This window comes from Haematobia irritans, chromosome 2 (genome assembly GCF_050003625.1).
Source record: "Haematobia irritans isolate KBUSLIRL chromosome 2, ASM5000362v1, whole genome shotgun sequence".
NCBI classification, from domain to species: domain Eukaryota; kingdom Metazoa; phylum Arthropoda; class Insecta; order Diptera; family Muscidae; genus Haematobia; species Haematobia irritans.
The window spans coordinates 85,347,162-85,373,549 of record NC_134398.1 but is presented as its reverse complement, the minus strand read 5'-3'; the positions used below and the strand labels follow the sequence as shown (position 1 = coordinate 85,373,549).

Below are 26,388 nucleotides of genomic sequence, written 5' to 3'. Positions count from 1 at the left end.
AAAGTTATTGGCAAAAAATAATAGAAACAACTGAGAATAGTAATATTTATATATTTTTCCCTAAATATGCATATATTTAGGTTCATTGCGTCAGTTGGTTTGATATACACGAGTCCTCGAAATGTATATGCAGCTTTCACAAGTCCTTTTTTCAGTCGTATGGCGTCTTGCAGAAGCTGGTAGTTTGTGTTGGAAATATTCTCATTTATATAGTATTTTGAATTTGAGTTAAACCCAATATTATTGAGTACCAACTGCTGATTGTTGGCTTTTTTGTACGCTGCTACTGATTTGAGCCAAAAGTTCTTATCATATGGGGACAAAAATTTGGTAATTTTAACGATATGAAATAAATTATTCAAAAATCTTCGGCTTCGGTTAATCGACCTCTTGACGCCGAAAGCTGATTATCGATTTCTGGCCGAATGTCGAGCTTTAATAGGAATGTACAATTATATGCGTAAACGAGTGAACTGAAATACTCTTCGTGCTGCGTCCTCTACCCTACTAGACTTTTTTCTGTCTTAACAGATTTTTCTGCTATGTCTAATAACTGGTTATATATTTTGTGAGATACGTTCAATTATCCATGCTAATGCAAACAATATCATCCAATATTAACCAAAACAATCCCAAAAGCTTACCCTTAAAAACATTATAACAATGTGAAAATATCTGCAACTCAATAGGTAAACAATTCCAAAAACGTGCAATTCGAATCGCAAAACAGCTATCAATGATTCTACATCTACTTACAGGATTGTAAGTATAAGTTACCCTCTCAGATCGCATGAAAATGCGTTACACAACTTCACATCTAAGAGTTCCATATAAAAGATACAACGCGCGAAATGTAATGAAACCTCTGGATGAGTATCCTAAAACTTCTTAACATAACCCGATGTAGGCTCTCTTCTCATAACTCTAACGACAAATTTAACCGCACGTCTAAAGCATGTTAAATTGCTAGATATTATGCATGAATAGTCAATGCAGTTAAAAGGACCTCAATCCGAAATAAATAAAACAAAACTATATAATTTTATTCTGCTGTTACTGATTCATTTTTGATAGCGGCTAAGCTCTAACTTAGTATTCACACGGACGAAAAATGCTGTTTTTCATATGTTTCGGTTTAAAAATTGAATGTGCTTCAAAACTCATGTGCAAGCATATAATGTTCATAAACTAGCATAATATGTTAGAACTTATTATGTTTTGGACATAATATTTTTTAAAATATAACATGTGTGTATGCAAACCAGGGCTGTGGAGTCGGAGTCTTGGAGTCGGAGTTTGAAGATTTTGCTTGAGTCGGAGCCGGAGTCGTAGAAATTTTGCTCGACTCCGACTCCGGCGAAACAAACTTTGAAAAACACTTCCTATCTTTATAACTAAAGAAATATTTCGACAAATTAGATTCCATTTAGGTTTTTAATCGAACAACGGAAAACGAAGTAATGAACTTCAAGCCATTCGAAGTGTATTTATATGAGTGAAATTTCACGGTTATATAAAAAGTAGGTTTTACTAGAATATGGGCTGAATTGATCAATTGTATTGTCCATTTTTAACATTTTTAACTCTTGATAAAGGTACAATTTTAAGAGATATATCATCTACATATAGCACCTACATATAAACCCATCTTCCGATTTGTTTTAAGAAGTTTTTCCCAATCTACAATTTTCATTAGATTTGTCAGAAATTTCGAATTTAGAGTTATTTCAGATCCATAAATAAATGAGGAAATTTCCCGTCGGCCCAGATTTTGTATATGGAGATAATTACTTGAGAAATCTCCATATACACCCGATGTCCTTGGAAGGTGTAATTTTAAATTAAACCTCTGCCAACGTGCCATCTGAGCCGGTCTTTTGGGAGAATGTTTCATCAAAGCCACTCGAAATTCTTTACATTAAATTAATGGCCTCTAATGTCCATAATTGATAGACCATTTATAAATCGATGTTTCACCATTTTATTTCTATAGAAACAATATTCGTAACTGTCCAGCTATCCCTGTCATATGTTGTAGTGGTTATTTAAAATTCCGCCCGTCCTAATTTTTGGCAGTTTATGTTTGCTTTCTATATCCGACACATTACATTTTTTAACATCTAAACTTTCAATCTGATTAGCCCGACATTTTGATTTCTGTGTATTTTTCTTTTTTATATAGATTTATTTTTTATAAAATGCCTATATAGATTAATACCAGGATTTTACTTCTTAAACTTCTGGAAGCCTAATTATTTTTTGAAATTTTTTGTTCTTATATATACATATTCTGGTGTTATCTACCCATATTTAGATGTGGTCTCTATATAGTCTTGTGTCGTATTTTAATTTATTGGCATGACATTAAAATGTAAAGTTCTTTACATCCCTGAAATGCTGAGATTTGTCGTCGAGTTGTATCAAAATTTAAAATTAAGGTTCTTTAGGACATACGTTCGGAAACTTCTTAGCCTATCAATGAAAGAGAATAGTTAGTTTTTCAAAAATATTTTTATTTTTCAATATAATCTCCTGAAACTTCAATACTCTTAGTCCAACGCTTTTCTATCCCTTGATTAAAATAGTTTTCCTCAAGGTCTTCAAAATAGTGGTTTACAACTGTAATTGCATCTTCATTTGAGGTAAAATGCTTGCCAGCAAGGATTTTTTTTAGATTTGGGAACAAGTAAAAGTCACTGGGAGCTAAATCAGGAGAATAAGGTGGGTGGTCAAGCAACTCGTACTTTAATTCGTTGATTTTAGTTAGCCATTGTGAAAACACTCTTGTACGGTGGTGCGTTGTATTGATGAAAAATTATTTTTTTGTGTTGTAAGCCAGGACGTTTTTCTCGAATTTGTACATTTAATTGATCCAAAAGGTTGCAATAGTACTATGAATTTATTGTTTTACCCTTTTGCAGATAGTCAATCAATAAAATAGCCGGTTTTTTTTTTTGCCTTATTTGGGGCACTTCCTCCAGCTTCAGTCCATTGTTTGGATTGTTCTTTTGTCTGAAACGACGCTTAAAATCCATTGTTGTTCGCTTAAAACGATCCAAACATATGTTTACCTTATCAATGAAAATACAGAAAATATCATTTTCATTTTAGCAGTTTATGTAGATGACATGATTGTTTTATGGAAATCTGACGAGATTAAAAATACTTTGATTCAATAATTGATGAATGATTTTAAAATGAAGGACCTTGGATCATTTCTAGGCGTGAATATTGAATAAGTCCCTGGTCAGTATGTAGCAATCGATCAAACGACATATATTAAAACAAGTAAGGAAAGTCTAAAGTCGGGCGGGGCCGACTATATTATACCCTGCACCACTTTGTAGATCTAAATTATCGATACCATATCACATCCGTGAAATGTGTTGGGGGCTATATATAAAGGTTTGTCCCAAATACATACATTTAAATATCACTCGATCTGGACAGAATTTGATAGACTTCTACAAAATCTATAGACTCAAAATTTAAGTCAGCTAATGCACTAGGGTGGAACACAATGTTAGTAAAAAAATATGGGAAACATTTAAATCTGGAGCAATTTTAAGGAAACTTCGCAAAAGTTTATTTATGATTTATCGCTCGATATACAGTATGTAAAGAAAGTCTTTTGACATTGCCAAATATTTCAAATTCTAGAAATAATTGAAATATTATATATTTTATTAAATTTTTAATTCTGTGTACGTATGTATACTTTGCAAAATACATAATAAAATATTTTTTTAAAATTTCATTATATTTAATTTTGGAACAAAACATAATTTTTATCCCATTGTCAAAACACTTTCTTGACAAACTGTATATGTATTAGAAGTTTAGGAAAGTTAGAGACATTTTTACAACTTTTCGACTAAGCAGTGGCGATTTTACAAGGAAAATGTTGGTATTTTGACCATTTTTGTCGAAATCAGAAAAACATATATATGGGAGCTATATCTAAATCTGAACCGATTTCAACCAAATTTGGCACGCATAGCTACAATGCTAATTCTACTCTCTGTGCATTCAAATTTCAACTAAATCGGAGGTAAAAATTGGCCTCCGTGGTCATATGAGTGTAAATCGGGCGAAAGCTATATATGGAAGATATATCTAAATCTGAAGCGATTTCAACCAAATTTGGCATGCATAGCTACAATGCTAATTCTACTCCCTGTACAAAATTTCAATTAAATCGGAGTAAAATATTGGCCACTGTGGCCATATGAGTGTAAATCGGGCGAACGATATTTATGGGAGCTATATCTAAATCTGAACCGATTTCAATAAAATTTGGCACAATTGACAACACTACTAATTGTACTCCTAGTGCAAATCGAATTGGGGTAAAACTCTGGCTTCTGGGACCGTATTAGTCCATATCTGGCGAAAGATATATTTGGGAGCTATATCTAAATCTGAACCGATTTCAATAAAATTTGGCACACTTGACTATAGTACTAATTGTTCTTCTTGTGCAAAATGTTAAGCAAATTAGGGTAAAACTATGGCTTCTGGGGCCATATAAGTCTATATCGGGCGAAAGATATATATGGGAGCTATATCTAAGTCTGAACCGATTTCTTCCAAAATCAATAGGGTTCTATTCTGACCCAAAACACATACTTGTGCCAAATTTGAAGTCGATTGGACTAAAACTGCGACCTAGACTTTGATTACAAAAATGTGTTCACGGACAGACGGACATGGCTACATCGACTCAGGAGCCACCCTGAGCATTTTTGCCAAAGACACCATGTGTCTATCTCGTCTCCTTCTGGGTGTTGCAAACATGTGCACTAACATATAATACCTGTTCCACAGTGTGGCGCAGGGTATACCAATGTTGGATCGATTTGATATGGTTTCTTGCAATCCAGTTTCCACTCCAATGGATGCAAACGTAAAATTCCAGAAGAGTGAACAAACAGCGCATTCGAAAGAAGAAAAGTATCTATATCAAAATTTAATCGGTAGTTTGCTATTTGCAGCTCAGGCCTGATATTAGTCGTACTAAGTCGTTTTAACAACAGCTACGAAACACAACATTGGATAGCAGCAAAGCGGATTTTACGGTACTTGAAGGGTACCATGAATTACAAATTGACATTTAAAAAGAAATCGAGTTTGGAAACTACATGCTTTTGTGATGCAGATTATGCGGCGGACCTACAAGGAAGGAAATCAGTAAGTGGTTACGTTTTGATGAAGAAAGGCGGACTGATAGCATGGGGCTCTAAAAAACAAAAAACAACTGCGATTCAAGAAGTTCTATGGCTGAAATGTTTGGAAGAAGAGTTAATGCAGCGTCAGCTTGAGCCAATTCGTCTATTTTGCCACAATCAAAGCGCAATTCATCTCGCTATGAACGAATCGTTTCATCCAAGAACCAAACATATAGATGTGAGGTACCACTTCATAAGAGATAATGTAGATTTGAACAAAATTTCTTTAAGCTATATATGCTCTGAAAATAATGTGGCAGATGCTTTCACAAAGCCTCTTGTTCATGTAAAATTTAATCAATTTACTATGTTAATTTATTGAATTTGAAATAGTAAATAAATTTTTAGTGAGGATGTTGGAATTGAAAAATGTATTTACACGCTAAGTTAGCAACATCATTTATTACATATGTAAATATTTTGTATCTATATGGCAACATTATAGTTTGAATAAAAACTTTTTTTTTACTCTCCTTTTGTACATCAAACTGAGCGCGTGTTTCACTTAAACCGATTACAAGGATTGTCTCAGGTTCAGCCCCCTTTCAATACAAATTATCTTTTCAACAAGGACAATAATTTCATCTGATCAAGGAATTGTCAGTTAACTATTCATCTGGATTCAAGGAATTATCAGTCCGTATTGGATAAAATCAAAGAAATAATTTCCTCTGATTTACTTCTCACACATTATAATGTAGCCTACTCATTCACGGAGCAGATGATGCCTCAAGTCATTGCATATGTGCAAAAGTTATTTGATGATTTCAAAAACCCAGTTAGACATATTTGTAATAGATTTACAAAAGTCGACTAATCGACTTTCTGTCAACAAAAGACGAACTTAGTTTTTAGTCCTGAAATTCGATTAATCGAGTTTTGATGCTTTTGGAAATTGGCCTAAATTTTAACGAAAAAATACGTACACTCACACTGATGTGATGTGGCCCGCCGCCGATAAAATCGGCATTGGATTGAAAAGGGAATATGATGCAAATAATTCCATGCTAATTCTGAGAGATGTTATAGATGTTATCATTTGTTTTAAATACAAATATTTTGGATAGAAATATTTTAGCGAAACGTAGATGTTTAAAGTTTTGAAAAAGTCGAGAGGTCGAAATCGACTTTTTGATTCTGATTACAAGCCATCAAACGGCCAAACAGAAAGATCATGGATATCCTCACTAAAGAAAATAGAAGTGGAAGGAACTACCGCAGAAATACTTTATACATTTCATGAGATATATAGATTGATGTATATCACTTTATTATTCCCCCACTGTAGCATGTAACAATCCTGTAATAGATTGTATATTACTAAATCATTGATAAAGAAGACTTTGGAGAGATCACAACATAGATGTACACCAAATCCGAATTGTCCAAATGGGTCGCAAAATTAGGTTGGTGTTCGACAGTATTGTACAAGCCAGAAAACTATCCCACTATTTCCAATACATTTAAATAAAATAATCTATATTTTTTTCTTTCTAAATTTAAATAATATTAAAACGAAATTTAATAAAAATTTAAAATTTTACCGATAAGCTAGCTAGAACAAATCTACTTAAATCACGCATCGATTAAATCCGAATTTCGAATAGACACTGATGAAAACAATGTCGCAGCAAAAATGTTATCTTATACGTTACATAGCGTTAGAGACGTAGCCGTCAAAAGTATGAATGACATTGAACATTTCGCCACTTTTTAACGCCAATGGATTATGGATTATTTGTGCATCTTTAGAATATATCTACGTCTGCGCAAAAGAAGGTCTTTCCTGCATGTGCCGTTAATACATTATTGGTGGAGGGTCATTGAGAATAAAGACAAAACACACATTATGGGATGTGGTGCAGTGATAATGAGAAGTATGTAGTGATATTAATACAAGAGCATACTCACCAATAGATTATTTTGCGTACTAACCTAATAGTCTTCAATAAAGAGGTTGCACCAAGTTTCGTCACTAAAAACAGGCAAGAGGTTTTTTTACGCGACCCTTGGCCTCGCAGGAATTGAATGGTCAGATATGTGAGTGACAGGTATTAAGCGAACATAGCCTTTTCTGATTCAATCACCAAATTAATTGATCCAATTAATTTTTTTAGTTGATATATCACGAAAATGATAGTATCAATCACAGTTTTAATTGGACCTAGAAATACTTGATTTCATAGAAAATTTCAATTAATGTTTTTTTAATAATTAAAATTCTTAACTGATTGATTGTTTGAAATAAATTTTTAATTAAAAAATTTTCCATCTGTTTTTTTAACTGACTTACCCCCATTTTCATGCCATTTCTGTTATTTTGCTTACGTATTCCATATGCCAGTTAGGAGCGTAACTGCTGAAAATTTTTCGTTTAAAGTTGACCGGAGAGAAGATTTTTGCAATTTACTTTCTGTTAACTGGCAGTTAAAGCCTAAAGGAGCTACATGAAAATTGTCGTTAGTCTTCCGAGTTTGATTAAAAAGTTAATTGTATCTATTAATTTTTTAATTAAATATTTAAAAATGCTCAATTATTGACTTAGTTAACTTAATGTTTCTATCTTGATTACAAAGTTAATTTTTTTTCTCTTTATTATTGCATTCTATCTTATTAGCGATATTTTCATTATTTAATTGATTATTAATACAGTTATGCTAATGGTACCCACCCAGTGGTGAGCCCATTTTATATTAAATATATTTAATTAAAATTATAATATTTTCAATATTTGTTTTCCTCAATCTTCATATTTATGGTTTTTTAATGATTTCAATAGTAAATCTTGCGGAGCTTTTCTATTTAGTCTAGTGAAACTTTCCACATTTGCCTTTAAATTTATTGCTAATGGGTTTGGATGATTTTGTGTTCTTATTTTGTAACTTTGAAGTTGCGATATTATTTCTTCTTTAACAGTTTTCATATTCAGCTCTTCATGTATTTGTTATGTAGTAAGGAGCAGCAGTTATTTCTTATTATTTTAGATTGAAATTGTTGCAGTATTTTGATAGTTGTATTGGAAGCTGTGCCCCATAGCTGGATACCATATGTCCAGATAGGTTTTTATTATACATTTATATATCAGCATTTTATTTTCCAAAGAGAGTTTCGAATTGGGACCAATTAGAAAGTTCATTTTATTGGCTTGAATATCAAGTGCTTTTCGTTTCGTTTTGATATGGGTTCCCCATTTCAGTTTGCTATCTAAGTACAATCCAATATATTTGACCTCTTTCTTTTGTGGAATATCTGTTTGATTCATTTTCACAGGTGGACAAGTTGAATGATTTAATGTAAATGTGACATGGGTAGATTTCGACTCATTCGCTTTTATGCGCCAGTTTTTTAGCCATATACTTAAAGTATTTAAATAATTCTGTAGTAAATTACTCGCATTTTCCGCATTGATGTCTACTATCAGTACTGCGGTATCATCCGCAAAAGTTCCAATGACAGTAGATTCTGATTCAGGCAGATCTGATGTAAATAGTACATATAAGATAGGACCCATAACGCTCCCCTGGGGAACGCCCGCCCTAATAGATCTCAATGTACTCATCTCATCATTCTCTTGTACATAAAATAATCGGTTTTGAAACTATTATTTGATAAACAAATAATAGTTTATTGGAACAAGCAATTTGACTTTGTATAGTAGGCCATCATGCCATACTTTATCAAATGCTTGTGAAATATCTAGAAACGCAGATGTACAGTATTGTCTCGATTCAAAAGCTAGATTTATTGTTTCCACCAAGCGATGTACTTGTTCGATTGTTCCGTGATTCTTCCTGAATCCAAACTGGTGATTTGGTATAATTTTATTTTCTTCAATTATTGGCATTAATCTTTTAAGGAAAAGAGACTCCAGAAGTTTAGATAGTACAGGCAGTAAACTGATTGGTCGATAAGAATTCACTTGGTCAAATGGCTTACCAGGTTTTTGAATCATAGAAATTTGTGCAACTTTCCATTGCGGAGGAATAAAGTTGTAAACTAGACAGGCGTTAAATATATAAATGTGATACAATCAATACCTTCTTTTGGAAGCTCCTTCAGAACCTTTGGGGTTATTAAGTCATAACCCGGAGCTTTACCAAGTTTTAGATATTTTATAGCTTGTGTAATTTCGCTTTTAGTGAATTTTTTAATTGGCAAATCGAGTTGATGAGTTTGATCTAAAAAAGTTTGAATATATTCTGGAGTTTCTTCGCAACTGTTGGGAGTGAATACATTGTACAAATGGTCAGCGAATGTTTATACTTTTTCAGTATTGTTTTTTGTCCATTTTTCTTCCGAATTGGATAAATTGTTTTATCGTTCAGATTTAGTTTTTTAGCAATTTTCCACAAAGAATATTCACTTGACTTAGTTGGGCCAAGATTGAGAATTTCCTTCTCAATTTGTTCGTCTTGTATTGTCTGTAGAATTTTTTTGAGTTCAGACGTTGTCTTGTTAAGTCGACGTTTCTCTTGGGAGATTTTGATAGTTGCCACTGCTTTTTGGCCTTTCTTTTGTCTATTATTTTTCTCTTCACTGTATTGGATACGGTCGGGAAGTCTTTGAAACTTGTTTTTGGCGTTGAATTTCATGCAGCATTTTGAATTACTTGGACAAAATGTTCTACAGCTTCAGTTATTTTATACTCAGTTTTTAGAGGGAGTTTCTTATTTAAGTTTTTGCTGACTTGATATTTAAAGTAATGCCAGTTAGTTTTCTTCGTATGAAGTTTGCATTTATGATCTTTTTCGATTCGTTGTGTATGCAAGGTTAAGAAAACTGGGGAATGATCTGAAGGCAAGTCTTCGCTACATTCACATTTTACAGAATCAGTCGGGATACCCTTTGAAATGCAGAAGTCTATCAAATCAGTTAATTGTATCAATTAAAGTTAATTGTATCAATTAATTTATTAACTGAAAAACATTTCAAGTTCAACTTTTTAGTTTGATATATATTGGTGATATATATCCAATTATATTTCCGCCAAATGTGAGGAAAGCTGATTGGAACAAGTTTAGGGATCCGTTCAATATGATGATACCTGAAAACCCGAGGCAACTATGCAGGAAGCTCTTTAACAGAACAATGTGTGTTCAGAGTTCCGGATGACTGGGGCGCTTACAAGATTAATCTGAGTGGATAAAACGTGGGAGGGCCATTGTTAAAAGCATTGTCGCCCATTTACAAAAATAAATTGGTATTTTGTTGGCCTAAATCGTCTTTTAACGAAAAAGTCGATATTGAAAAAAGCAATATGATATTAGTATGAGCAGACGATGTCATTATTTTATCATTTATGCATTTTTTGAATTATCCGACTTAAATGCAGCTCAAAAATTTAGGAAGTCGAAAAGTTAATACCTCCAGTTGTTGATTTTTTTTTTGAAAGCAGAAAATACGACTTTTTAAATGTTTAAATAGTCAAAAGGTCGAATCCATAAATAAATATTTTATATATTGTATAACAGCTTTGATATATAACTGATCAAATTTAATTATTATTTCTTTTTAATATATTTCAGATCTATCGGACCAGCCGACTGCTGAACATCAACATCAATCGGTTTCCAACAATAGTATAATGCCACTACGAAAACAATCTCCACCATCGTGGACGAAACTTGGTACCGATATATTAACTGCGGCTGGCACTAATAATGTCGACTTAGCTAATAGTGTTGCGACTACAGCAGCGGCTGTGGTAACAGAACAGTCGAGGTCATTTCTGGATGCAGCCTCAAAACAATTTCGTGACTTTAGCAAGCAAGTATTTCGACAAAACTTGTCATTTGGGAATGAGTCTGTCACAACAGCAGCAACAACGACATTGACATCGTCAACTGTTAATAATCCTAGTAGTGGAGATGTAATAGGCGCCGTGGAGTTATCAGATTTAAGCGGAGTTACCAGCAATAGTACTGTCGACAATAGTAGCTCAAATGTTGCGAGCGTTACATTTTCCACTACGGTACAAACAACCTCATCCATAGAATGCAATGTCGCCACTTTACCCACCGATGTAAAACAAGAAATCAAAGAAAATATTTCACCTGAGCACACAATTAACGAGGAGACATTGCATAGTTTGCAAAAGTTATATGGTAGTACAACGCCAGCATCGACACAGGCGGACTGTAAATACGACAGTGATGGTTTCGGTCCCAAGGACACTCCATCTAGTTTTGAAAATAAAAAATAAATTGAGTAATGGTTACATTAATTGTCGCACAATTTCCTCCACCAGCAGTAATTCCTTTCACTTATCCCTATCTTCTTAAACCCAATCCTGTTATCTCCAAGTTATTCCCTAATTTGTTATTGAAATATTGGGATTTAAAACCAATATTATGTTTTTAATTTTTTATTAAGTTTAGATATACACACACATATTTTTTCTAATATTAGGTGTTTCTTTTTATTGTGTGTAGCTATTTTCATGCCATTGCGAACTCATACGGTCATTACACTTTACTTTGTAACACCAGTCGTTTTCATATGTTCATCATGCTATGTATGCGGAGTATTTCAAATATTATGCTTTTCTTTTTATAATATTTTTACTCATTCTCACACTAATGCGACTTTGATGATCTGAGTCACTCGTGTTTGTTCGATTCGAAACGTACAAAATTAACCGAAAATATTTCTTTGGAAGCTACTTAGACAAAATATAAAAATCATTATGCGACATTATCCTTGGCTCTGTCTTGCATAAATAAATCGGGAAAGTCTCATTACGGCCCACTTTCTCTTCAGTACATAAAGAATTGCATTAAAATACACACAAACATTTATTAAAAATAATAAACTATTAAATAAAAATAGTAACATATTGCAAAATAAAAACAAAATTTGCGGAAAGTGTTAAAATTATTAGATTTTCACGAAGTAAAACGAGAACAAAATTTCCTTAGTTGTTTATAACAGAAACTACAGGCCACAAAAACAAGTATAATAAGATTTTTCACATAAATTTTTATTTTTCTGAATTTTTATTTCGACCTATGTTAATTTTGAAATAATTTTTTTCTGAATTTTTATTTCGACCTATGTTATTTTTTAAATAAATGTGCGATATGTACTTATTTTAATCAAATTAATTTTTAACATTGCCATTTAAAGTTAATACATGCTAATACGAATATCATACTTAAATGAATTTAAAGCACTGTGAATAACCAATGCTCGAAAACATTCTGTGGATGTGTCGTTAAAATAGTATGCAAGTGATCCCGTAACTATAGTCTTCTATTTTTTTTTTAAGTGGCCCATATTACTTATACCCAATAATATATCCATTTGTTGTACATTGAGTAGTGTTTGCTTGACCTTTATCAAAAAGACACTAATAATATGTGTGTTGGGCACAATAGACTTGAAGACTACTTAATAAAATTCAAACGTATGTATGTATTTCGATATGACTGCGTTCGTCGGATATATATTTCGAACAAATCGTTTTCAGATTTTTACAAAGATGAAACTTCTCAACCTCCTAAACATGTTCAATGTAAACCCTGCATAGATTATATAAATATAAGTTGTGTTCTTTTATCTGATGTTAGTAATATTTTTACTAGTTTTTACTAGATAAAGGTTCCTTCACACACAAAACTATTAGAAGTAGTATAATATTTTAAGGGCAAGTACAAAACGATGGCGTCTTTATTACTTGTTTACCATATTGTTGATGGCATTGTTTTGGTTTGATATTCATCAAAATAATTAAAAATTGAAACAATCCAATTTATTTTCGTCCATGTTCGCCAAAAATCATTCAAAAATATAAAAGGTCAATGCAAACCAACTTTATACGAGAAACTTGCTCGTTAAACATTCAGCATTTTTATACCCTTCACCACTACTGTGGTACAGGGTATAATAAGTTTGTTTCTAGCTGTTTTATTTAACGTGCATTGGATTTTCTTTTGATGTACTAACAGCTGTTTTCATCTTTTATGCCTCATAGTGACTAGTAATAGAAAAGTTGGAACACTATCTGTAATTCTCAAAATCGATGTTTTTGCTGTTTTTCCAAAACAAATCAAAATGTTCTATCGTCATTTAAGGTTCGCCAAAAAGCGCTTTCTAACTTTGGATCCAAATTTCAATTTTCCATATCTAATCTGACGGACAGGAGGATGGGATATAGCTCGTTTATGCCGACTATAAACGCGTGACAACTTTATTTTACCAGCTTATGAATTTTACGTCTTAGGAACAGAATACGTTTTTTTTATTTTGCATCATTTCGTTGTTCTCCTTTTAGTACATTTTCCATCACAGTTCATTCTATAATACTAATACTGATATGAATGAGCACATGATCATTTTATATAATTATTAATGAGAACGAAATTTGCTGGTTTGTAAAAAGTGATATTTATCCTATGACCATAATACTGTGGACTTCACAAGCAAATACCTAAAACGCCCGAAATCACTTTTTAAAAGCGAAAATACTTTATTTTTCGAATTGTAGAAAATATAGGCATCATATTGTTTTATTTATGAATCCTATTATTATAATCTATTTTATTATTAATATAACTTTGAAGAAAAACAAACACAACCTGAAAATTAAAGTACACTAGCTTATGCTATGTCAAGAAGGGATGGGTGGGGGGTGTTTATTAGCAAAATTATCTGCGTAACAGGACAAAATTTTGAAAACAAATAAAAACGAACAGAAATCTTATAAGAAACATATAAAACTATATTATTGTAAAAGTCGGCTTTTTTGGTAATTGAAATTGAAATCGAAATTTTATTAAAATCGTGTGTCATGTTTTCTTCGTCGCATCTTTACTTCATAGTTTCATAAAAAAAAGTAATTCCAATTTGTCTAATAGATTTTTAAACTATGTTCTGTTGATGCTAATAGATTAATAAATGTTTCACAATATTATATCATGCATATTCGTATAATAACTGACCAAACAATATTCTTGCAATTTAAATACAGTTTGCTTTGGTGTGTAAAACTTTGTACCCGCGACATTTTAAGTTGACAAATCTACAGACAGTACAGACTTTGTTCAGCTTTGAACCGATATTTCTGCCCATTGTGAAGGTTAAATTCGTTGATAGTGTTCTTTATTACATATTATGTAATGAAGAGAAAGTGTTTGGCCCATGTGTTACTATCGACATCAGAGATATGTATTCGGTAATCGAGACTACTTGATGCTCATGATTTGAAACTTTTGTTGTTATTTATAATATGGAACATTTGAAGGTCATAACGTGAATAGAATGATATTAAAAACTAGCAGTCTATCATAAAATCATCATATGACTAAACGAGAGAATGATCCCTTACAAAGATTAGTTTTATTCAATCGTATTGCTAATTGTATGAATATTGTCAATATCTTTCATTTAATACAAATGGAGACAATTTGCCGTTTGACGGCACACATTTGATGACAGATAAATTGCTTTATTTTTCAAAAAATTCATATTCGTGAGTTTTTGATTTGATATGTCCTTTTATTTTTCCTATAAAGAAAACGAAATAGGAATAATTGAAGCAATATTTGCAAATCAGTTTAGGTTAACTCCCATTATGTATACCGTTTGATGTAAACGTTTTCATCATTTTTCATATCATAAAGACAAATACGTTCCCGGTATGCTCTTATGGTATCTTAGGTCTCCGCTATTTATGCGAAGAAACCAAATCTCCCATTGCAACAACAATTAAAAATCTTTTATGTAACTGAAATCCATTTCAAAATATTATTCAGTAGATTTGAATTAGCATAATATTATCGTTAATATTAAATTGTTAAATAAAATTATTGGTCGGCGAAACCTACTTAATACATATATAGTGCACATTTGAATAAGACCAACTGATCGTGTCGAAGAAAATTGAGTTGAGTTTTAGAAACAATTTGTATTTTTATTAATTTTCCTTTTGCTATACAATTCAGTGAATTGTAGTGTATAATAATTGTTAATAGACCTAAGAAAGAATAATAACAACAGCAGCAACAATGCACCAACAAAACAAACAGCCGCCCCATCCCCATTGATCTCAATGTATGTGATAATGTCGCAACGCTCAGAGAGTTGCGTCGCTTACTAAACAAAACTAATGCAGTTCATTATAGTTAGTCAAACTAATAAAATAAAAAATAAAAAACAAAACACAAAAACCAAGCATTAATAAGAAATACAAACTCTGTTGTAATTATTAACTACTGTTTATTATTTTTTTTTTAGTTTTATAACCGACCTCTTCCTTTTATATGATGTTTTCCTTTCAGCCATTTGTATTGGAAGATCATATTACAATTTTTGAAAACCATTTGCTTTATCTGAATACGAGAGGCTAAATTGTTGTTGCAATGCGTGGGAATAAAATCACACATCGATACGCCTATCCCCCGGGTTAGATTACAAATACGAGTACATGTAAACCGGACATGCGTACATGATTTTCTATATCTACAAAGTAATTGCCAATATATTTCATTTAATAAAAATGAAATGGGGAAGAAACACTGAATTAGAAAAATTTGCCTATATATAAAAAACAAACAAAACTATTAGATGGTTAGAGTATTATAATAAAGCATAAATAAATAAAATAAAATGAGAAGAGTTATTGTAATAAACAACAATTTGTTGTAGAAAAACAGGCTATTACTCATAAAAATACATTATTCAGATGTGATTCTATTTTCTGTTGTTGTCAAAAAATTGTGTTCTTGGTGGATCTAAATCGAATTCTCGAAGTAAATATTAGAAAAAGTGGAAAGTACCAATCAAACTTATAACCAAATTATAGACACAAAATATATTTGTGGATAGAGTACAAGTTCAAAGAACAACTAGAACATATTTTTCTTGTTTGTTAGAAGGTTGGAATCAAGTTCAGCACCGGCACCGATAACTTCAATTTCTTGTATATTTTTAAGAAATTTATAAAAAAAACTAAGCAAAATATTTATGTCAACATTTCCCCTTATTGTCCCAGTTTGCGACAGTTTTCAGTCCAAGCTAGACCTTGGCTTTTCAAATACAACCATTGTCTTACCTTGTCATTACAGGTCTACATTGGTTTAGCTTCCAGATTCATTGGCGCTGATAGATTCTATCCTAAGAAGACTTTACTTATAAGAAAAAGCAAAATTGTACCACTAAAACATCGTTATCATTGTTGAGAAACAGCAATGAGGGTTGTTAACACTGAGTCTACGAAAAAATAAGAATAAATAAAATACTGCATAACCAACACATATTTGATTAAGTTAGTTTCTCTGTAACAAAAAATAATAATTTTGGTTATTAGTCCATGTGAAAATTTATCCAATCATTGTAAATCCTTAAATGCGCACTGTATCTTTTAAGTTACAACAAGAAAAAAATTCTTACGTCTTAAGATTTTCACCGAATTCTATGAATTCTAAGTTTGTTGTACATAAAACTTCATAAAGATATTTTTACAAATATATTTTTTTCCAGATAATTGGTAGTACTTCAGTGTAATCTGCAGTCAAAATGGAAAATCAAATTTTGACCAAAAATTCAAAAAACTACAAATTGGAAGTTAAATAATATTTATCAGAGATAAATTTTGTCGAAAACTACTAAATCCATTCTAAAAAATTTGCAATTTTTGAAACTTTTCATATAAGCTTTAAAATTCCTTAAAAAGCATAAAAGAATTATAAAAATTATTTATTTGTTTCACAATGCACAATGGTACATTTTCACAGAGAACATGTAATATGTTTGTCACACCAATGTTATTTTCTCGGAAGTTATCTATCAGATTTCGGCAGTCATGTACATCAAGGCCGTATTCAGGGGGGGGGATGAGGGGGATCAAACCCCCCCCGAAATGAATGAATATTTTTATATAAATAAATATATATTTTTAGCTGCATAGAAAAATCTTATCGAAGATGTTGAAGAAAAGCTGGAGGTTTTATTTTGAAAAACGCTTGCCTATAAAACTTGCACAAATCATAGAATACTAGTTGAAAAGCCCGTCAAACGACGATTTTTGTTCTCGCACCACAAATTTCATTTTTGGAAAATATATTTCTGCTTTTTATGTGTGTTTGTTGTTCAACAACGAAACAGCCAAACACACATGTGTAAATGAAATGGCGCAAAACCTGCGAAAAGAACCTGCCTAAATCAGCGATGGTAGCAATAAAGAGATTTTTCCAAACGTGCATATTCTTTTAAAAATTTTGGTCACTTTGCCAGTTACTCAGGGATGGAAAATACAATTTTTAAGAAAGTACAAAAAAGGTATTTTTTGAGCGGAAAGGTACTTTTTACTAAATTTCAACAAAAATTTCACTGGAAGATTATTGCCAAGAGACTGAATTTTAAAGAAAATAAAATTTTGACAAAATTTTCTATAGAAATAAAATTTTGCAAAAATTTCCTATAGAAATAAAATTTTTACAAAATTTTCAATTGAAATAAAATTTTTACAAAATAAAAAAATAAAAATAAATAAAATAAAAAATCGATAATATAGAATCGCATTCTTTTTTCGACTAAAACTTTCTTGAAGTTCAATAAAATCCTGTTTTTGACTATGTCTTTTACAAAATCGAGATTTTCTTCCCACATGAACATGTCTGTTTTGCCATATTTGTAAAAGACTATTAGCAAATAAGGTTGATAAAGACATTCTCAAAATATTAAAATATTTTGTCAAAGCTATTGTACCATAAATCTGATATCGACTCAAAAATGTCTACACAAAAGGTACAAAATCATTCGCGGGGGTTCTACGGTACTGACCGGGGTGAAAAAGGTTTGAAAAAAGTACTATAGTACTGCATTTTCCATCCCTGCAGTTACTACGTGCTCATCCGAACGTTCATTTTCAACAATGAAGAGATTAAAGACGTATCTTAGAAATTCGACTAGTGAGAGTAGACTCAAAGGATTAGCATTAATGTCGGTTCATCGCCGAATAAATGTGCCGACTGAAGAAGTCATTGATTTATTTGCTGCCCAAAAAGCCCGTCGGCTCAATTTAATATTATAACAAGTATATACAGCACTAAGTTCGGCCGGGCCGAATCATAAATACCCACCACCATGAACCAAATATTACGGTTTCCTTTGAAATTTCAGGAGAGCTTGAGGACTTGAGGATATTCCCGAAGATAAATTTAAAGATTTCACCTATGAGGTGAACCACCACCACCATGAACCAAATATTACGGTTTCCTTTGAAATTTCAGGAGGGCTTGAGGACTTGAGGATATTCCCGAAGATAAATTTAAAGATTTCACCTATGAGGACTATATCAGATTCTGGATTTATAAGAACCATTTTTGTTTGAGTTTTAAAGGAATCATTAACATCTCTTGTAAGTGTACAAGAAAATTATAAAATAAAGTCTTGATTTGAAATCTTAAATCTGTAGAAGTAAAATTTGGAAATTTTACATTGAGTTTCAAGCAATTTTCATGATCAGTGCGCCTTCTACACCCTCAAGAAGTGAAGTCGGTCTATATGGAGGCATTACCAAATGGACCGATAAAAACTTAATCCGATACACGTTTTTGTGAGCTTAAAATATCAGAACATTTACAATTTCAGGCAAATCAGATAAAAACTACGGTTTCTAGAAACCCAAGGAGTTAAATCGGGAGATCGTTCTTATGGGGGCTATACTAAAATATGGACCGATACTCACCGTTTTCGGCACACCTCTTATTGACCCGAAAATACCTCTAGATTTCCAATTTCAGGCAAATAAGATAAAAACTTCGGATTCTAGAAGCCCAAGAAGTAAAATCTTGAAATCGCTCTATATGGGGGCTATACCAAAATATGGACCGATACTCACCATTTTCGGCACACCTCTTTATGGTCCTAAAATACCTCTAGATTTCCAATTTCAGACAAATTGGATAAAAACTACGGTTTCTATAAGCCCAAGACCCCAAATCGGGAGGTCGTTTTATTGGAGACCATACCAAAACATGGACCGATACTCACAATTTGTGGCACACGTATTTGTGGTCCTACAATACCTCTAGATTTCCAATTTCAGGTAAATTGAATAAAAACTGCGGTTTCTATAATCCCAAGAAGTAAAATCGGAAGATCGGTCTATATGGGGGCTATACCAAAATATGGATCGATACTCACAATTTTTGGCACACGTATTTGTGGTCCTACAATACCTCTAAATTTCCAATTTCAGGTAAATTGAATAAAAACTGCGGTTTCTATAAGCCCAAGAAGTAAAATCGGGAGATCGGTCTATATGGGGGCTATACCAAAACATTTTTGGCACACCTCTTTATGGTCATAAAATACCTCCAGGTTTCAAATTTCAGGCAAATTGGATAAAAATTACGATTTCTATAAGCCCAAGACCCCAAATCGAGAGGTCGGTTTATATGGGGACTATATCAAAACCTGGACCGATATAGCCCATCTTCTAACTTGACCTGCCTGCAGACAAAAGACGAGTTTGTGCAAAATTTCAGTACGATTGCCGTCACCATTCTATGGTGGTGGGTATAAAAATATTGTATACATACCTATGCATAAATAAAATTTTCTACACATGAGATTATACACTGTTAGAAAAATATGTTTTTCATATGTTTCGATATAAACAAAATGTGTTTCGGGCACAATTTTTAAACACAATATATTTAAGTGCAAACATGTAATGTTCTCAAACTAACACTAAATGTTTGGAACACATATGTTAATATGTTAGAATATATTATGTTTGGGGCATGCATGTTTCATAAAAATTATATGTGTGAATGTAAACATATATAAATTTACAAATTTCGAGTAAACATATATATGTTGTGATATTTTATTCAGAGAGCGAAAGAGAGAGAGAGAGAGTATAGAGAAAGAAATAGAGATAAAAACCGGGAGGGTTGACGAAAGATATCAAATTAACACAGCGAGAGAATCGAAAGGGAGCAATTTCTGTGAAACCGCTTATATGTTGTTTCGGAAACTGCTTTATCCCTTTCCGACCTATAGCCGATCCACGTGATAGATTTTCCTAAATTTTTGAATTCTGTTATTTATGCGCACATAGAACATTTTAAATTAATAAGTTTGTTCAGTTTGATCCTGTATCCTGTTTTTTCAGGATACGCACAATTGTTGCCGTCCGGTAAATTCCGGTAAAAATCCGGACGTAAAAATATCAAAAAACGCAAAATATTCACGAAGTTACTGTTTGCATACAATATTTAATATGTTTTCTTATTGAAAACACTTGTTTGATGAAATATTCCACAACTTAAATAATTTTAATTTATTTGCAAACTTACATCTTCCACTAATTTTTACAAATGCGCAAAGTACACTGCTGAAACTACAAAATTAATATGAAAAACAAATATCTATAACGGTTCTTCACATTCTTAGACAAAGAGAGAGCACACATAATTATTTTTTGCCGCTCTTATCGCAATACGTCATATATTAAAGAAATTATAGAGGCTTAAACTTACCCGCACAATTGTGCGTACACGGTCGGAAAGGGTTATGATAAGGACAAAAAGTTTATACGCTTAAGTCTAAATATTATTTAAATTAATTCTAAATATTATTTAATTTGTGTATATTATAAAATTATTTATGTATTTTTATACTCGACCCCACGTTCTTCCTTTGTTAGAGTTTTTGAATTCCTTCCAAAATATCAAACTTTTATACCAAAACCAGTTTTTTATTACAAAATTGTTATTTTTGCAATAAAAAAATCATATTTTATCCAAAAGCTCAGTCCATTTCGTTTATATCAAGCACTGTTTCTGACTGTAAATCTTTAATAAACCACATTTCGAAGTTTCATTATAAAAATTTAATATAATATAAATATAAATGCGTAAATTAAAAAAAAAAAAACAATTGGTGTTTGGTCGGAGCAGGGATTGAACCCACGACCCTTTGCATGTACGGCAGACATGCTAACCACTGCTCCACGTTGCCAACACATGTATGTTTCTGTTAAATAATGTTATGTTTGCATGGGCTCGTGGGCGCTGCAAACTATGCTATATAAATGTAACTTATAACGATAATTGTCTTCTGGTGACTATAACAGCTACGTAGCTCAGTGGTAGTGTGTTGGCTTACAAACTGTATGGTCCTCGGTTCGATTCTCCGTTTAGGCGAAAGGTAAAATTTAAAAAAATTATAAAATTGAATAATTTCTTCAACATTATTTGTATTACAGAAAAAGGTGCCAAGAACTAAAAAATTTCGTGGAAGTGAAAATTATGTTAGGGAATGAGCACAATCTTCTTTGGGGAAAATTCTTCCAAGCATATAATATTTTTGGCTCAAAATGCTTCCAAAAATAGAATATGTTCACATAAAACAAACATATTAATGTTTCGGCAGTATCCAATAATATATGTGCTTCCTGCAAAATATGTTTGGAACATATGTTAGAGAGGCGATTTTTTTTGAGGGTGTATGAATATTTTTTTTTTAAGTTGAACCCCCCCCCCCCCGAATTAAAATCCTGGCTACGGCCTTGATGTACATGTATGTTTCGCGAGAAAACAATATGTTTTGAACAGAATGTTCCATGTTCCCACACTGAAAGAAATATTGTCGTGAGGCCAAAGATTTCATTTCCTTATAATACGATTGCGAACTTTGCTTAGCATTGAAGACGCAAAGTCGATAAACTTATCAATGAAGTCGTTTTGCCGTTATAGTTAAGTGATTCGACTTAATATTGGCTATCCTAAATTTCGTTTTACTAAAGTCAACTTGGCGTTAATACTAGCGAATCTTAAAAATTAATGAAATCTTCAAAATTAATGAAGTCTTTAAATTTGCTGACTTTTTGCATCTTGACTTCAACGCAAAAATTTGTTCAATATTAATTAAATATTGGGACATGGTTTCCAAAACTTTATTTTAAAGTCGTTGTTTACTTCAAATATAGCATAATTTTTACTTGTACGCAAAACTCAAATTTAAAAGAGAATTGTGTCTTAAATGTGTCCTTACTTTAATTCTCCACTTCTTTAGCTCGGAATCAATACCAAAATCATTAGTGTAAAGAAAAAATCTTTGGAACCTGGCATGCTTTTTCAGTGCAGTGAAAATGTATTTTTATAATCTTGAAATAGGTTTGAGATTCGTATGCTGAAACGTGATCTTAGTAAAGGCAAAGGTAAACAAAATTTGTTCGAAAATAATGTATGTATATGGGACTACCACGTACAAATGACCTCGAAAACATATTTTTGCAGTAGCAAGTTTTCTTTTATTTATTTTATCATGGTTTCGAATAAGAATCACCCCAAACAACAATTTCAATTTCCCAAAACAAAATAGTAGATAAATGAAAATTCCTTTTGTGCAATTCTTTAACGTAAAATAATAGTAGTTGGATTTTCCAATAAAAACACGTTAACAAAGTTATTTTGTCGTCAATGTAGTTGCTTTAAGATCAAAATGATAGCGATTTGCAATGAATACAATTTACGAATACGCGAGAATATACTTCAACGACACCTGGAGCAAATTTTTTTATGCATGCGCTATTATAAAGCATTCCGAGGAAGTCAAATTATGTGCTTTGGGATTTTGGCGATGTGCTAGAGGAAATAGTTCCTGCACATATTTTGTATCGTGACTAAACTAACTTTTTAAGGAGATAATTGGTCGACCAAAAACGTTTTGAAATCAAAAACTATTCTTTAAATAATAAAACTCCACATTAAAATAAAAATGTAGCATAACAGATATCTTTCATACTTTGTACCTGTGCTTTCCCATTCGGCATAGTTCTTAAATAACATCCTATGTGGCTTTGCAAAAGTCACTTAATTCATCAAGTTCGTACAAACATATGATATCCCATTTTTATCGTTTAACAATGGTATAATGGGCCCTTTAATCACAAATTTGAAACCCAACTGCAAATGCGAATAAGTTTATTTAATTTTTGCATATCTAGCTTAATTTACGAATCACCTTTTCTTAAAACTCCTACTTTTGAGAGGCCACAAATTCTCTTTTGGAATTGTTCATGACATTAAAAGAAGGAAAACCCCCTTCAAATGGGAAATTTGATATAAAAATTTATTTAATGCATGAATTTGGTACTTAAGTTGCACGTGCTTTCATATTCAAGACTAAATTTTTGTTTTTAAGCAAACACAATTTTATTCCCATTGTAATTATTTTGTACACTAATATGTGGACATGAGTTATAAATAAGTAACAAACACAAACTTCATGTTTTTTGGAAAAATTGTTGGTTTTATACACTTTTAACAAATGCTATTTTTTAAACATTGTACAAACCGTAACTTTGGAAGAAACTTTAGTTTTGCCTCTCGGTATGTTTCAAATGTTAATCTATCAATCTTAATTTCTGAACTTTGATGTATTGAAATACAATATTATAAACCAATTATGTGATATGTTCGACCGAGTATATCACTTAATCGTTAAAGACGATGTTTCTTATAAACCAACATTCACTAAACTTAGTTGAACTGTTACTTAAGGATTTGTTATCCTTAGTTACGTGGTTACGTGAAATTTTGCATAATAAAGGAGTGATGTATGTATTCTTATCTGATTGACAGAACTTACGGAGGAATCATAAAACATTCGTTACGCAATGTCTAAGCTTCATGAAAATTTATAATTGGTTTAAGTCTTATATATAATAAGTATATATACATATTTTTGGCTACACTATATATAAATATGTCTAAGACAACTGACAAAAAGTTAACAAATCAAAAAGAAAATAATGAAAAAAAAAAGAACAAAACAACTTTTTCAAAATAATACACTAAATATTTCTTTTTTAATTAATTTTTTGTACAAATATAATTTGCCTATTTTTAATTATTTCCAATAAAGCTTTATAATTTAAAAAAAATAATAATAATAAGAAACCAGCAAAAAGAGAACTATATACAATAACATAAACACAGGCATACACACAAATGAAAGGAGCAAAATACAAAATGAAAAATATATAAGCTTAAGAAACCAAACAAAAAACAAAACAAAACAAAATCTGTAATAAATGTATAAGCATATAATGTATTTCAAAAGAAAACTACGTTACAACAACAATTTGACAATGATAATATAATAACGAAGGCGTAACTGGCAAACAAACAAGTATAAAACTACAGAACATGATTACAACAAACAAACTTATTTGAAATACAAACAAAACAAAAATAACTTAAATGTTTAGTCCGAGAAAATGATGAATATAAAAAATCACTAAATAAAACATCTTCAAAAATATACCAAAACTGTTTTTTTAATAAAAAAAATAATCATGAAATAGAACTGAGTAAAATAATGCTAAATGGGTTTAGTAATTTTAGGTAACCAGATATGGTCCGTCATAATCTATTACACCCAGAAAAAAGTGACCCCTTCTTTAAGTTAAAATGAACTCATTGTGAAGAAAGTTGAACTTCGTATAGCGCCAAAGACATTTTTATTTGTTTGAACGATGTGATTTTCGTAGAAATTAGGAATAATGCATTCCATATATTAGTTAACATTTTCCTATATTTATATACCACTATACTACAGAATGAAAAAATGTAACTAATTTGAATTCATATATGGAATGATTTTATTGAAATTTTTTCATTCATTTCGACAAATCTTACACATTTGTGGTAAAACTTTTACTTCATAATTAGAACTGCTTACCTTCGTTTTTAAATACAATTTTATTTATTTCTATAAGCAATTTTATCTTCAATAAAAGACATGTTTTATTAATATATTGAATATATTTATTAAGAATCAACAGCATCGAATCTCTTTGAAATATTAGTTTATTAATCCACTGTAAAACGCACTTTTTCTTCTTCTTGTACTTTTCACTTTTAATAAGTTGCTGCCTAATGATTTTGTCCTCCTTTTACAATTTCAATACCTACAAATATAAAAAATCATAAAACATTTTTGTTGCAAAATGTTAGCGTCACTGAATATTACCTGATAATTGAAGATTCCAAAATGAAGACAAATGAAAGGGTTGTTATTCTGCTGGTGTTTTCTTTCTTTATACACTATCACGAACATTGATAGATTTATTTAAAAAAACGAAAATTTTTCTCACTAATTTAAAATAACAAATATTTTATATATTTTATTTGTCATTTATTATATTATTTTACCATATTATTTTTTAACAATCTCTCCGTATACCAAAACAACGCGATTCCAACTAAAAAAACAACCAACGCGCAAATATATCGATTACACCCACGCGCAAACACATCGATTACGATGACAGGTATCGATTACAGGTAGACAATAGAAATTTAGGAAAATTTCCTATATTCTAACAAGTGTGTTTCCTTAAGTTTTGAAAGGATTGCATACTTCTTAGTACGAATGAACTAAAATATTTTTCTATGCCAAGTGTTGTTCGTATGTATGAAAAACTTTCTATTATAAAGGAAGTCGCAATTCTCATTTTATAAGAAATTTTACTAATTTTGAGGAAACTTGGTTTTAGTTCGGTTTTTGTTTATTTTTACGAATGCTTTGTTATCGGTGAATAAAATTTTCTTTTTCAGTAGTAAATTCTTATACCCAGCGAAGAAAATAGTATGAGTAAAATTCCATGCCTTATTCTAGTTAATGAACTATTCCTAACTGCTTACAGTTTAGGATTTTTTTACTGAAACGAGTAAATTTTATTATTTTTCACAAAAATTTACCTTAATGGAAATAAAATGGATAAACTATATTGATGAAAATTTTTTCCTTTAGTTTCGAAGGCACTTTTTTCTGGGTGTACGTATTTGCGACGTATAATACCGATGCATAAATCTTTTGTCGAAATGTTGTTTTTTAGTTGTCATGTAGGAACCCAATAAACACAAACGTTTGAAAAATGCTAAAATTCAACAATTTTTCAAACATTTTTTCAAAGGATTAGGGTAATATTCAAGTTGAGAAATTGTTGAGAAAATCGCGTTCTCAACAAAAAACAGACGTTACCCTCAACAGTAAAACTCAAAATATTAGCAATAATTTCTCAAGTGTTATCCTCAAATTGAATTGCATCGCTACTCAATAATTTCTCAAACAATTTTCGATGCGAGTCAAATTAAAAATTAACATTGTTGCAAATACTTTTCAACCAAAATTTGTATAA

The 26,388-nt window shown here is 31.3% G+C and overlaps 1 protein-coding gene and 1 long non-coding RNA gene across 3 annotated transcripts in view; one reads left to right on the top strand and one right to left on the bottom strand.

The window, feature by feature from the left end:
- Positions 1–11,451, top strand: part of LOC142225680 (uncharacterized) — an 85,494-nt gene extending 74,043 nt beyond the window's left edge. For both annotated transcript variants that reach the window (XM_075295507.1, XM_075295508.1), the window contains exon 5: positions 10,754–11,451. In XM_075295507.1, the coding sequence (XP_075151622.1) occupies positions 10,754–11,430 (677 nt within the window). In that variant the 3' untranslated portion in view covers positions 11,431–11,451. The remainder of the gene's footprint in view (positions 1–10,753) is intronic.
- A 13,538-nt stretch (positions 11,452–24,989) lies between these two features.
- On the bottom strand, positions 24,990–25,436 carry LOC142225494 (uncharacterized). Its single transcript, XR_012719300.1, has 2 exons — positions 25,218–25,436; positions 24,990–25,155 (listed from the first exon to the last, which is right to left on the bottom strand). It is a non-coding gene; the product is annotated as an uncharacterized LOC142225494 (long non-coding RNA).
- Positions 25,437–26,388: the final 952 nt, after the last annotated feature.